Below are 15,319 nucleotides of genomic sequence, written 5' to 3' on the forward strand. Positions count from 1 at the left end.
TTACTTTGTAGTTCATTCTGTTTTACACAAACTACAGTTAAAGGGGTCATCGGATGCAAAGTTCACTTTTACATGTTGTTTGAACATTAATAGGTGTTGGCAGTGTATGTGCACATCTACCCTATAATGATAAAAATACATGCAGTGGTTTTTAAAGGGGTCATCGGATGCCCGTTTTCCACAAGTTGATATGATTCTTTAGGGTCTTAATGAAAGTCTATAATAAACTTTGGTTAAAATTTCTTAATGGTTGTGTAAAACAACACCCTTTTTTACCTTGCCAAAATCAGCTCTGCAAAAATCATCCCATTCTGGTCGAGGCTGCTTTAAATGCAAATGAGCTCTGCTCGCCCCGCCCCTCTCTTCTCTCTGTGGAGTGATGAGCCTGTTTACTTTAGCTGCATTTAGCTGCGTTTAGCCGCAAAACTTGCTAACTAGCACATTATTAGGAAAGGCGATCGCAGAGATTCATAAAAAACCCTTATACTCACTTCTGCTGTAAGTGAAGCTGGATCACGAATGATTTGCGCGAACATAGACGGATATATGTAGATCGGGAGGTGCATTCCCTTCACAAACAAACGTAATCCACTGCATCTTCAGCGGCTCAGATGTCGGGAGTAAATGACGACCACTATGTTCATTATTACATCCAGCAACACAACACCTCAATCGCTCAATTCTTGTCTAACTTACATCCCTGCTCCGGCATCAACACATAGAGGTTGGACTGTTACAACTGATTGGAGGTAAGACGCGAATGTCAATCAACTAATTTCTCTGTAAAAATAATATCCCCTTTTTCAAATCGAGCCATTCTCAGATGCCTGACGGTGTGGCGTCACATCGACAGAGGCTGCTCCCACAATAGTTGATTGACATGAGCGTCTTACCTCAGATCAGCTGTAACAGTCTGACCTCCATTGTTTGAACATCTTAGAACTTACAGCAGAAGTGAGTATAAGGGTTTTTTATGAATCTTTGCGATCGCCTTTCCTAATAAAGTGCTAGTTAGCAAGTTTAGTGGCTAAATGCGGCTAAAGTAAGCAGGCTCGTCACTCCACAGAGAGAAGAGAGGGGCGGGCCGAGCAGAGCTCATTAACATTTCAAGCAACCTCGACCAGAACAGGATGATTATTGCAGAGCTGATTTTGGCAGGGGTAAAAAGGGTGTTGTTTTACACTACCATTGAGAATTTTTAACCAAAGTATATTATAGACTTTTCATTAAGACCCTGAAGAATCATATCAACTTGTGGAAAATGGGCATCCGATGACCCCTTTAATTTTCAAGACTTTTTTGCTTTTCAAGGCTGCATTTATTTGATCAAAAATACAGAAAAAACAGTAATAATCTGAAATAATATTTCAATTTAATATAACCATTTTCAATTTGACTATATTGTAAAATATAATTTATTTCTGTGATGCAAAGCTGAATTTTCAGCATCATTACTCCAGTCTTCAGCGTCACATGATCCTTCAGAAATCATTCTAATATGCTGATTTGCTGATAAAAAAAAAACAATTCTGATTATTATCAATGTTGAAAACAGTTGTGCTGCTTTGTAATACTTTTTTCAGGATTCTTTTATTTGAAATATAAATCTGCTGTAACATTATAAGTTATAACTGTCACTTTTGATCATTTTAATGCATCCTATCTAAATAAAAGTATTAAAATTATACTGACCTCATACTTTTGAACTGTATTGCAACTTTGATAGAACATGCCTGTTCACATTAAACAGACTTCTCAGTTATCAGTTCAGGTCATAGTCAGTGTTTTTGTGGTTTGTTTTGCAGAAGGTCTACAGCAGTTGTTGACATTTACAATCTCTTAATGTCTTTTTTAGTGGGCGTTTGGAGTAACCATGTGGGAAATAGCCACTCGTGGAATGACCCCGTACCCTGGCGTACAGAACCATGAGATTTACGATTATCTCCTCGAGGGAAATCGACTGAAACAACCGAACGACTGTCTGGATGAACTGTGAGTTTGTTTTAAAACTGAGTGTTGAAAATGACTATGGATGTCCAGCATGTGAACAGTGACAAAAATGTTCACAAAATTGAAAGTGACCCTATTTTTAAAACCCATTCATGGTGTTATTTTGAAGTACATTAATCTAAAGACAATAAGATTTTGACTATTATCAAAATATAATTACTTGCTCCACCAGAAACACTTCCCTTTTCAGTACAAGAGACGTTTAATGAAAATAATATTTTGTGCAATTTTGCTTCTCAAGTAAATTTATCTTGTTTGAGGATATTTAGGTAGTTAAACTGGCAAACAAGACAAAAATACTGATTAACCCGGTAAAGCCTTACATATAAAATATAAATATTATATGTAAATATAAATATAAAATTGATTGAACCTTTAGACAAAATCCAAACAAGTTTGTGTGTGGTTTTTTGTTGAGTATCATATTTGAAACATCAGGCATTTGTGACCCATATAGTATGATATTGTGAAAATATGGTGTAAAAACACCTGTTTTATTCAGAGGCCCAAACTGAGCAAAAATGTGCAGTCTGGTGCAGATGCTGATATTTGATATAAAATCAATTGAATCATCTACGCTGGAACCGCTCCAATTGATTCAGCCTCGTGACTTTGATCATTCATTTCAAGCGATTCACTAGCAAATAAAATGATCAAATTAAAAGAGCCATTCGTTTTCAATTTCAATTGACAATCTCTTGTAACGATTTTAAAAAGCACTTAGTGATGGGTGAAACGGAGCTTTTCGAAACTCCGAATCAGTTCATTGAATCAAATGATTCACGAGCCACGTTCTGAAGTCACGATCTGAAAAATGATTCGCGATATGCAAAGAAATGATGATTCGCGAATCATTTTTCAGATCGTGACTTCAGAACGTGGCTCGTGAATCATTTGATTTACATCAGAACTTCAGAGCGGGTTCACAAATCTTTTGCTTTAGATCGGATCTTTGGAGCGTGAATCATTTGATTCAGATCAGGACTTTGGTACGGGTTTGCAAATCATTTGTTTCATATCAGGATTTTGGAGCGATTTCGCGAATCTTTTTTTCCGATTTTTTTTCTTGAACAGTAAAAAACATTGAACCACAAATGCAGTACAGTTATATAAACAAACCAAAGAAAAAATAAAGTACACACAAATACAACTCCATTAAGAAAACTAACCATGGTTTTACTATAGTAAAAAGTGTAGTATCAGATTCAGATCTCTGGTTCCAGTCCTTGTAAATCAAAAAGCAGTGCTTGAAAAGTCCTTGAAAGTCCTGAAATTTAATTTTACAGTATCTGTACAAACCCTGATCTCTTAGTAAGATGATATTTAAATGCTTAGTTTAATCATCAAAACATATAATGCAATGCAATACAATCATGATTAGATGGAAAAGACAAAAAATGGAATACAGAACTGCATTGGTAAAGATTTTTGACTCCTGTTACATTGTTATGCCAATAGGTGGCGACAAGTGATTGTCTTTATAGAGTAAGTGAGTCATTCATCCACCCATTTGTCCAAAAACAGATTCATTCAGGTACAAAATCTTTACAAGTGAGTTGTAATAAATTTCGCTTTCGGCAACCTAGGGACGCCAGTTAAGGTAATGAATTTAAGTTTCGCCAACCTAGGGAGGTGAAATAGGGTAGTGTTGGGTACTCATGTCACAACTGACGTTATGATTCTTGGATCACGTGTCAATTAATGTGTGGTTATGAGTACATCACATAAGAAAGATTGGTGGGACTTGTAGAACCTCTTCTGTATTATCAACACAAGGAAGACACAAGTTGTAATAAAATAAATTTTATTAACAAAAGATAGACAAGAGTAATCAACAACTACTAAATGAATACCATGAATGAAGAAGGAATAAAGTGCATAAGATGCATAAGAAGCAAGTGATTATGTTGGGAGTTGCTATGTCAGAGCTACATTATCTGGACAGATAAACTGTTGCTACTCTGAAACAAATAAGGTGAAGAACCTTATTATGCATCAAACAAATACATGTAAGATTTGTTATCAACTGCAATCAGCTATATAATATCTAATGTAAATTAGAAAATCATATACTGATAATATACAACAATGCCAAAGTCTCTGGAAGAGGTTTGGAAGTGATATTTACGTTCGCTGTGGTTGAGTGAGCAGTCCGGTGGCGGCGACTTCTTCCACTGGTTGCGCTGGTGGCAGTACAGTGGGGAAAGGAGCAGGGATCCGTTACAGCAGCCTTGAAGGTGAAGCGCTGTAGGATGCTGATCTTCTGGAGCACCAAGGGTCCTAAGATCTGGAACACGCAGATGTGGCCCTGGAGTAGGTGCTGAAGGTCCTTAGCTTGGAACACGCAAGCAAAAGTACCTGAAGGTTTGCTCGCCGGAGCTTAACCTTGTTGCAAATGTCTGTGTGTCTTCTGCCTCAGAACTTGGTCAATCCGCTTTGTCTCCTTCCTCACAGGCTAGAGGCTCAGAACGTGGTCGTATCTGTTGCTGCCTCAAAAGCTGGAGACTTGGACTTGGTATCTGTTGTTGTCTCACCTTTGCAGGCCGGAGGCTCAGAACGGGGGTTTGTTCTGTTGGTGTCTTTTCCTTCACAGGTAGCAGACTCAAAACCTTCTTGCTCTGTTGCAGTCTCTTTCCTTGACAGACTGAGACTCAGAACTGTGTATCCTGCTATAGTCCCTTCCCTCGCGGGTAGCAGACTCAGAACTTTGGTGCTCTGTTTGTGTCTTAGACATGCCGGAGACTCAGAACGAAGGTTGATCTGTTATCGTCTCACCGGATGGGAGACTCAGAAAGTTGTTGTTCTGTTACAGTCCTTTCCTTTGCGGGCGGCAGACTCAGTACAAGGAGTGTCTTTTGGAAGGGTACCTTTATCCCTTTCCGATGAGGAGGAGATTGCAATTTGGCGCTTCTCCGTTTCCATGCTGTGATTGGCTGGTTCCATCAGAGTGGGGGGACACGTGGTGGCCCACCCTTCTTTCCTCCTGTGGAATTTATTTGCATAGTCCAAACACAAAGCTAGAAAAGTGTCACTAAAGTTTTACCGCTGCATTTATCACTTTCCAAACCATAACCACAATGCATTTGGCAATGTTACAAACACATTAAGTCCAAACATGATGGGAAAAGATTGAACTGTCATGCATGCATTCATTTGTCCATTAACAGCTAAGTTTGTGTAAGGTGTTGCACTACACATTGCTGTCACAAGGAATACTTATTTCTCTGAATAAGTATAAGATGTGTGTGTTGCATCAGTTTTAAGGTTTGAAAACAGTTATGAATGGATTTGGATGGATCTCCATGATCTCTCTTAGTTTCACCCAGTGCTGCTGCATCTGGAGGTCCTAAGGAATTTTTATTGTCGGTCACAGGCCAAACCCTTAGGAACAGTCTCAAGGTGGGTGAAGGGCACAAACTGCATTTTGACCAATAGGAAGTTCTGTCCTTCCCGGGCTTTGCACCAAAGGTGGTCTTCTTGTGCTCTAAGAGGTGTCTGGCTGTTGTCCTGGCATCTTTATCTGATGCCGTTGGACAGTCTGTTTATGTTAGTTCACCAAGATCCAATCAAAATGTAGCAAACCTATGTCCAGTATTGTGGTCAGAGAGGGCTCCTGCCATAAACTGGGCCCTGGAATGTGCTGTCCACTACAGAGTCATTGAATCATTCAGGTAAACAATTGCTTCAAAAACTCATTTATTTACTAATGAAACAAACAATATATAAACACCCATCATATTCAATCTCACATTTCAACATGTTTTTTTGGATAATCAAGTAAACCTAAATTGGTTCAGTATATATTCATCTTGAAATATTACTAGCAATATCAAAGTTATGTTTACTACTTATGTTTATGGTGGATGTTTTTATACAAATAAGCGCTTTTACTTGCTAAAGAAAATGTAAGCTGTCAATCATATGACAAGAAGGCATGTTTTCAGCAAAGTTTTGAACATGTTGGTAATTTAGAGGCTGTTGCTTATAAAATATGATACAGTAAGCTTACAGGGTTAATGTTTTTCGGTGCATCTGAATCTCATAACATCCTGTGCTCTTATGTTTCAGGTACGACATCATGTTCAGCTGCTGGAGCGCCGATCCGGTGGACCGACCCGACTTCACACAGGTTAGAAAGCGGCTGGAGAATCTGGTGGGGAAGCTTCCTGCGGTGTCCAGCAGAAGAGACATCATCTACATCAACACCAGCTTCCCCGAGGAGGAAGAGGAGTTACCCGGAGTGGCGGTGGAGGGCCCTGTGCTCACATCCTCACCCTCCTGCACTCGCCAAACCACGGACACGTCAGTAGTGACAGCGGATGTTCACAAGAGCACAGATGCAGAGGACGACCGATATGTTGTCGTCATTTCCTCTGGGGAACATGCGGCGAGAAACGCTGTAGATACGCCACTGTTGAATCACAGATTCTCGGAAGAGGACAGCGAAGAGACGGTCAGGGATGTGACGGTGACGCAGCAAACGTCTAGTGACACAACACGTTTGCTCTGAATTGCATCAGAAAATTGACTTTCTGTGGTATCTAGCTTAAATATATTTTGTCAAAAAACTGAATGAATAATGACTTTGTTCAAACAGGTTTCTTAAACACCCATCTGCCATTGTTGGACAAACAGTTCCAAACTCACACCATTGTTTGAGTTAAAGGAATAGTTCACCCCAAAATGAAAATTTGTTAAAATTTTCATCATCCAAGTTTGTTTCTTCATCAGATTTGGAGAAATGCAGCATTGCATCACTTGCTCACAAATGGATCCTCTGGTGCCGTCATAATAAGAGTCCAAACGGCTGAAAAATGCAAATAAATGCAGCCTTGGTGAGCAGAAGAGACTTTTACCAACTCCAAACTTTTGAACAGTAGTGTCTCTGAATAATGATGGCAACAAATGTCTGATTTCATCTCTTGCAAAATGTCAAATTGAGTGCAGTGTGAACTAGTTTGACCTCAGATATTTCACAGTTGCACAGAAACACGATAGATCATAAATTTTACCATGTCTGAAAGCTTTACTATGGTGTTTGTTGTTTTTGCCTTAATGCATTTTGAAGTACGGACCGCAAAACTGTGATGCTGCAAATGTTAGAAAACAAGTCCTGTGATTAAGTGATTAAGAGAGTGTTATGCAATGTAATTGTCTTCAAGAGTTATAAATTAAGCTACATTGTGATTTTAGGCTTTGTGTAGATTTTGTTTTTGCTTAGAATACAATTTGTATATTAGAAATGCATTTTGTAAATATAAAGAACAAGCTGTTTTTCTTATATAGTGTTTTTTTTCATATATATGTTAACTTGGAAGCTAAACTGACATGAAGAAATCTACAGAAGTGTTGAAAGTATTTTTATTACTGTACGTTTTGATTATGGTACAGTAGTGCTATCTGCATTCATTTGAGATTGAGTGTGCAATTAATTACTGCCATTATGAACAATATATTAAATACAATACTGCTAACAAAATATAGTTTACTTTGAAGTGCTGCCATAAATGTTATATGAAATGTTAATTTGGCCTAGTAATAGTCTGAATGAACCATTTATTAATATTTAAATTGAATATTAAAAGCTGTCACCCACATTCACTAATGATTTCAGTGTGACTACTAGTTGAAGTCTGTCATTTATGCTTTAAAACATTTTCTTTGTAGACAGTATTTCACGTCAGTAAAATCTGATTAAGTTGCAATTAAATGAAAGAAAACAGTAGTTGTTAAAGAGAGAGATAAATATAAATATCAAAAACTGTAATGCATGTTTAGATAAAATATAGAAATGTTTTTAAAAAGTGTAATTTTATTGTTTTTGTACTTTTTAATAAAAAAGAAATTAGAAAAGATTGGCTAATAATGATTCATGAACCTATTCAGATCTAAATCAAATGATTCACAATACACTATTTGAAGTTCCGAACTGCTCGAAGCCCCGGTTTGAATCAAGTGATTCGCGAACGCGCTCCGATCTGAATCAAATGATTCACGAACTCGCTCCAAGTTTCGATTGATTGATTCGTGATACGTTTCGATCAAATAAGTTAATTCACAATACGAATCAAATGATGACTTGCGAGTTTCCGATCTGAAGCGAGCCGCTTCGATCGAAGTTCCAATTTGAATCAAGTGATTCGCGTTGCGAGGTCCGAGGTTCCTATCTAAATTAAATAATTTACGATTAGAATCAGATGATTTGCGATACACGCTTTACAGTTCCGATCTGAATCATTCGCGAACCCGCTTTGAAGTTTCGATCTGAATAAAATGATTCGCGAACCCGCTCCGAAGTTACGATTTGAATCCGATCGAAGTGTAGATTTGAATCAAATGATTCGCGATACACTCTCCGATCACCGATCTGAATAAAATGTTTCGCGAAACGCGATCCGAACTTCTGATCTAAATAAATAATTCATAATACGAATCAAATGATTCACGATACGCGTTTTGAAGTTTCGATCTGAATCAAATGATTCACGATATGCTCTTTGAAGTTCCGAACTGCTCCGAAGCCCCGGTTTGAATCAAGTGATTCGCGAACCCGCTCCGATCTGAATCAAATGATTCACGAACCCACTCCAAGTTTCGATTGATTCAAATGATTCGTGATACGTTCCGATCTACATAAATGAATTCACAATACGAATCAAATGATGATTTGCGAAGTTCCGATCTGAAATATTTGCAGACCCACTCCGAAGTTTCAATCTAAATCAAATGATTCTCGATACGCGCTCCGATTCGCGAGCCGCTTCGATCGAAGTTCCAATTTGAATCAAGTGATTAACGTTACGAGCTCCAAAGTTCCTATCTAAATGAAATAATTCACGATTAGAATCAAATGATTCGCGATACACGCCTTAAAGTTCCGATCTGAATCATTCGCGGACCCGCTTTGAAGTTCCGATCTGAATTAAATGATTCGCGATACACTGTCCGATCCCCGATCTGAATAAAATGTTTCGCGAAACGCGATCCGAACATCTGATCTAAATAAGTAATTCATGATACGAATCAAATGATTCACGATACGCGTTTTGAAGTTTCGATCTGAATCAAAAAATTCGCGAACCGGTTCGAATTCCGATCTGAATCAAATGATTCGCGATACGAGATTCGATTTGAGCGCTTCGAAACAGTGAATCATTTTGCAACGAACTGACTCGGAGTTTCGAAAAGCTCCGTTTCATCCATTACTGTGTGCTTTTTAAAATCATTACGAGCGATGTCAAAATTCGCAAATGAATAGCTCTTTTGAACTAAATGATTGAAGTCACGAGTTAGAGTTTGAATCAGTCGGAGCGGTTCCATCGTAAATGACTCACTCAAATGAATCAATTGTCTGTTCCTCCGTCAGCCATGTTTATACCGTACCGTAAATGCTGGCTAGTTTGCTAGTTTTATGAGATTAATAGAAATTAGCGAAAAAAAGTATGAATTTACAAGTAAAATATCCTTATTTCCATTCCAAGGATAAAATCCAACACAAATCTACGAACATAATTCAGGTGAGGTAACCGGTTTATTGCTAAGTAAGTTAGTGAAACACCGCTAATATGACGAGCTGCACCTTAAAATCCATGTTAGATGGAAACATTGTGCGTTATAATCAAGTTTGTAGCTTAATTCATTGTATTTTAAATAGTTGACTGCTGGTGAAGAGGAAATCAATTGAAACCATCCACACATCTCATACCATTAAAGTAAATGTTAAATTTATCAATATGTATTATTGTATCTGATTGTATTAGTCTATGTAGAGTGATAGTCAATGTAAAAACAGCAAGTGGGAAAAGCAGATGAACAGAAAACAGATTAAATGTTGAAAAGATTCATTCAGAGTGATTCTTTGACACATGATTCAGTTCTGTAGTCTGTTTTGTTCCAGTACCCATGAATGATTTTGTGTTTGTCAGATGTACAGTGCTGTTTGTTTATTCTCATTTATGAGTGTCTTTTCTCTTCTGCTCTGCAGTATCTGCTCATTGATTACTACTGTATATCGATGAAGATCTATTGATGTTGCTGCGTAAGTTTGGTGATTGTATCCTGGAGGACGTGGCTCAGTTCTACCTGGCTAAGATGGTCATGGCAGTCGATTCAGTCCACAGACTCGGTTATGAGTACAGGTATCTGTACTAATACTGATCACCTGCTGTATTTGGGCATTCATCTAAACTTGATCATTACAAAATGCTCATCTTTGGGTGAATGATTCCTTTAATGTCGTCAGACAATGGTTTTATTCAAAAAATTCTCAAAAGAACATGAGTGTCAATTGGAAGTGCAATCTAAAAATATTTTGATATGTAAATTATTTAATTTAACTTACCTGTCTTTAATCTTACTTGTAATATGTTTAAAATAGATTTGAACCTGTTCCTGGCATGAAAGTAGACAGATTTTTTAAAAATTTATTTTTCAATATGTAGATGTATAATCCTATCCGTCTGCTCTTAAACTCACTTTAAATATATAAACCATTTTTTTCCTTCATTTTAACCTGTTCTTGGCATAAAAATAGATAATTGTGTGTCCTGCAATTTTGTGTCAACTAACATTAGCAGCTGTATGTTTCGTCCATGAATTACTTTTACAAAAATTAAGGACTTAATTGGAAAAAAAACCCCTCAAAATAATAAAGAATGCTAACCAGATCAGAAATAAATTTAGTAACATTACTACAGCAAATAAAAAAACAAAAAAATGAAAAAAATTGATAAGACTCTGTCGATAGAGAAGCATTGATTCTCATTTCAGGATGTCACCTAGGGCTGCACAATTAATCGAATTTCTAATCGTGATTACAATTACAGATGCTACAATTATGTAATCGTTCAAAGGCACAATTACAAAAAAAAACACACATTATTCTGTTTTTTTAAGATGTGTGTGTGTGTGTGAGAGAGAGAGAGTGTATGTGTTTTTCCTACAGGTTATCTTATTATCTTATTTTTTTTCATTGTTTTAATTTTTACATTTTAACTTTTTTTTATATTTAAAGAAGAAACTATATATAAAAATGTAGCATGCAGTTGCTTCAATGGTATAAAGTTATTCAAAACATCATTCAATGTAAATTGTGATAATCATAAATAATAATCGCAATTACAGTTTCAAGGGAATAATCGACAATTATGATTTTTGTGATAATCATGCAGCCCAAATGTCACCCTTCATTATTTGTTACTGTGTTGTAATATTTTGCCTAATTTTATTGAAATAAAACATACATTGGTGGGGCATGAGGACTGTCTCGCTGACACGTAGTTCTTCCCACAGCACCAGATGTTCCATAAGATCTTCGAGAAGTGTTTTCTAAAATTCACCCTGATTAAGGCATACAGCAGGGGATTGAGACAAGCGTGCAGGTATGCCAAGCTTCTCATAATAATCATGGTTAACTTGGTGGACTCCAAATCGTTGCATTCCTGCTCTTGCAACATGTTGATGATATAATACAACAGCACTATATTGTAAGGCATATGGCAGACCACAAACACAAGGACCACAGTGAGGACCACATGCACTGCCTTGTGTCTCTGAAAGTTCTTGGACTGAAGGAGGGTGAACATGATCAACAGCAGCAAGTTGAAACCCAACGCAAGCTGAGAGCTGGGCACCACAGTGATTTGAAATATAAAAAAGCACACATATGGGACATCTTCACTGTCAGTAATGTTCAAAAAGCTGGATTCAGGTTGGTAACTCTCATAAAATACGAGGGTGGGAAGGGACAGGAGCAAAGCGAGTAACCAGGCGGCTGCACAGACCAGGTGGCTGTAAAGCGAAGCACTTGAACGGCAGGTATGTACGAAGGCAAGGTAATGACCTCCACTGATGCAAGCCAGGAGCAGCATGCCACTGTAGAGGTTCACGCTGTAGATGCAGCTTGCAAGACCAGTTCCCCATGGACTCGTGCTGTTTGCTGTAGATGATCAAAGGGAGGGCCACCGCAAACAGGATGTCAGCAATGGCCAAATTCAGCAGACACACATTAGTCACGGACTTTGTTCACTTGAAGAGGGAATACATCACTATCACAAGGGCGTTGCCAGTTAGGCCAACAAAACAAATGACAGGGCGAACAAACAACTGGAGGAAGTTCTCAATGTTCTGACTGCGTGCCATCAAACACGGCTCCATTATGTCATAACATGCAGCTTCGGCATAGTTGTCAAAGTGGTAATCATATTCCTCCATTTTCTCCCTCTGGGATTGTAAGGAAAGTCAAAAAAGAACTGGAACATCCGACAAAAACATAAACTCTCTGTGGCTGTTAATGCATTGTTTTTCCTTCTGAAGCGTCAGTGAGCATTTGAACACTGTGTAAATGTTGCATATGAGTCCCTCAGTTGTCCTCAGTGGGAAAAGATGGACCTCATAATCATACAGTAATTATTGGACAAACAAGGGACTCACGAACAACAACTATCACTAAACAAAAAAAACAGCGGTGGATCATTCAGGTAACAACACAGTATTAAGAATTAAGTGTATGTAAACTTTTGGAACGGGGTCATTTTTATAAATTGAACTATTATTTTTTTCTTGTGGACTATATGTAAACGTCTTTTATGTGAAATATCTTATTCAGGTCAGTACTATATAAAAAATAACATGCATTTTGTATAATCCCTCTTATTTTCGTCAAATAATGAATATTTTGCAGATTCTGCAAGGTGTATGTAAACTTTTGACTTCAACTTAGCCAAATTACTATTTTCCATACATTCACTGATTTTTTTAAGGTAAGCATCAAGCAAAAAAAACAAAAAACAATTAGGCTTGATAACGTCATGGCATGTAGGTTCAAGAAAACACATCCAATATTACATTCAAAAATAAAATAAAATTCACTCTGTGCTATCCATGCATTCAAACAATAATTTATGAAACGAATAAGCATCTTTGTAATGTTTCTATGTCTCAGTTGGTGTATAAGGGCTATATTAATTCAGTAATAACACATGCTATAGAGTATCCATTCATTGCTATGATATATATGTTTTTAAACAGTAAGATTTTTCATGTTTTTTAAGGAAGTCTCTTCTGCTCACCAAGCCTGCATTTATTTGATCCAAAGTACTGCAAAAACAGTAAATTTTGAAATATTTTCACTATTTGAAATAACTGTTTTCTATTTGAATATATTTAAAATGTAATTTATTCCTGTGATTTCAACACTGAATTTTTAGCATCATTACCCCAGTCACATGATCCTTCAGAAATCATTCTAATATTCTGATTTGCTGCTCAAAAAACATTATTATGTTGTTGAAAACAGCTGAGTAGAATTTTGTCAGGTTTTTTTGATGAATAGAAAGTTCAGAAGAACAGCATTTATCTGAAATAGAAATCTTTTGTAACGTCAAAAATGTCTTTATCATCACTTTTGATCAATTTAATATATCAATTGATCAATTTTATATACTGACTCCAAACTTTTGAGTGGTATAGTGTATAATGTTTCAGTAGCTTTTTATTTCAGATAGTTGCTGATCTTTGGATTTTTCTATTCAAAGAATCCTAAAAAAATAAAATAAAACTGTTTTAAATATTGATAAAAAATGTAGCTTTGATCACAGAAATAAATTACATTTTAAAATATATTCAAATAGAAAGCAGTTATTTTAAATAGTACAAATATCTCACAATATTACAACTTTTGCTGTATTTTGGATCAAATGAATGCAGGCTTGGTGAGCAGAAGAGACGTCTTTAAAAAACATAAAACCTTTTGACTAGTGTCATGATCCTGGTCTTCGTTTTCTGTATCCGTGTTTAAGGACACTTATTTTGTAGTTTTTGTGTCTTATTGTTCACTGTTTCCCTGCCTCTCTGTTCTCTTGTTTGTCGCCATGGATGTTCATTGAACCACACCCACTCCCTCATTAGTTACCCTGGTTACCAATTAGATCATTACCTCTGCCCTGTGTATAAATAGTCCTTGTCTCTCCCCTGTATTTTGTCAGTTGTTAATGTCTGTAATGGTTGCTTCCGGTTCTGGTCGGGTTTCTCAGTGTCACCCGTTTTGGATTACTTGTTGTTTTTTTTTTTTTCTTGGACTTTCAATAAACTCCTGCACTTAGATCCTCACCTCATCCTGCCTCAGCTCCGCTTCGTTACAACTAGTAGTGTGTACACTGTGTGCATAATTATTAGGCATGTTGATAATCTGGTCATATTTTTTTTTTACCAAGCACATTTTACCAATTCCAAACCACAACAATCTTAATAACTACTATTAATTTTGTATTTAAACATTTGTAAGTGATATATAACTGTCCGTGAAGGCTGGAAGTGAAAAACTCCTTATATTCAGGTGTGCATAATTATTAGGCATGTTTTCTTTTACAGATAAAATGAGCCAAAAAAGATATTTAACCTAGACTGAAAAGTCCAGATTATTAAATGCCCATGAGAAGAATGCAATACTAATGCATTACAAGAATTTGTAACGTTAAGGCTTGACCATTGGACAGCAAAATGCTTGAGTCTGCATGGTTAGAAAAAACAGGTGGAGAAGAAAGGATGCATGTTAACTGCAAAAGAATTAGGAATTAAGGTGAAGAATTAGGTGTGACACGATCAGGAAGCGTTTAGTCTCCAGCGCCACCATTTTCCAGAACTGCAACCTACCTGGAGTCAGGTTCTTAGAGACTTTGCTTGGTAAAAAAATCCTAAAAAATGCCCCTGACTTAATCAGAATAACAAGCTGACATGTTGTTGAAATACATGAAGATTTTTATTTTTTTTTTTATAGGCTTTATAGACAGACAAGTTGAGAGTGACTCTTGAAGGACAAGCATCACATTCTCTTGTACCTCTGATTCAAGAATTTATCTTCCAAAATCTGGCAGTAAGTTTTGGGAGTTCATTTTAGTCCATCTCTGCAAGTCAGACTTTCCAGGATAGGAGACTATAATCTGGACTTTTCAGTCTGGGTTAAATATCTTTTTTGGCTCATTTTATCTGTAAAAGAAAACATGCCTAATAATTATGCACACCTGAATATAAGGAGTTTTTCACCTCCAGCCTTCACGGACAGTTATATATCACTTACAAATGATTAAATACAAAATTAATAGTAGTTATTAAGATTGTTGTGGTTTGGAATTGGTAAAATGTGCTTGATAAAAAAAAATATGACCAGATTATCAACATGCCTAATAATTATGCACACAGTGTATAACAACAAACCTCAGTTATTGTACGGCACTTAAATGCAGATCCTGCACACTAAAACCTTTAAATTTGTATAAATTGATTAAAATTTGTTGCTCACAATTTAACTAAT

General features: G+C 36.7%; 1 protein-coding gene and 1 pseudogene across 1 annotated transcript in view; one reads left to right on the forward strand and one right to left on the reverse strand.

The window, feature by feature from the left end:
• mertka (c-mer proto-oncogene tyrosine kinase a) overlaps positions 1–6,952 on the forward strand; it is a 43,134-nt gene extending 36,182 nt beyond the window's left edge. The window contains exons 18-19 of the mRNA XM_051125842.1: positions 1,856–1,992; positions 6,079–6,952. Of these exons, the coding sequence (XP_050981799.1) occupies positions 1,856–1,992; positions 6,079–6,520 (579 nt within the window). The 3' untranslated portion in view covers positions 6,521–6,952. The remainder of the gene's footprint in view (positions 1–1,855; positions 1,993–6,078) is intronic.
• A 2,401-nt stretch (positions 6,953–9,353) lies between these two features.
• On the reverse strand, positions 9,354–12,248 carry LOC127175668 (C-C chemokine receptor type 6-like; annotated as a pseudogene).
• Between the last annotated feature and the right edge of the window lie 3,071 nt (positions 12,249–15,319).

This window comes from Labeo rohita, chromosome 13 (genome assembly GCF_022985175.1).
Source record: "Labeo rohita strain BAU-BD-2019 chromosome 13, IGBB_LRoh.1.0, whole genome shotgun sequence".
In the NCBI taxonomy this organism is placed as follows: Eukaryota; Metazoa; Chordata; class Actinopteri; order Cypriniformes; family Cyprinidae; genus Labeo; species Labeo rohita.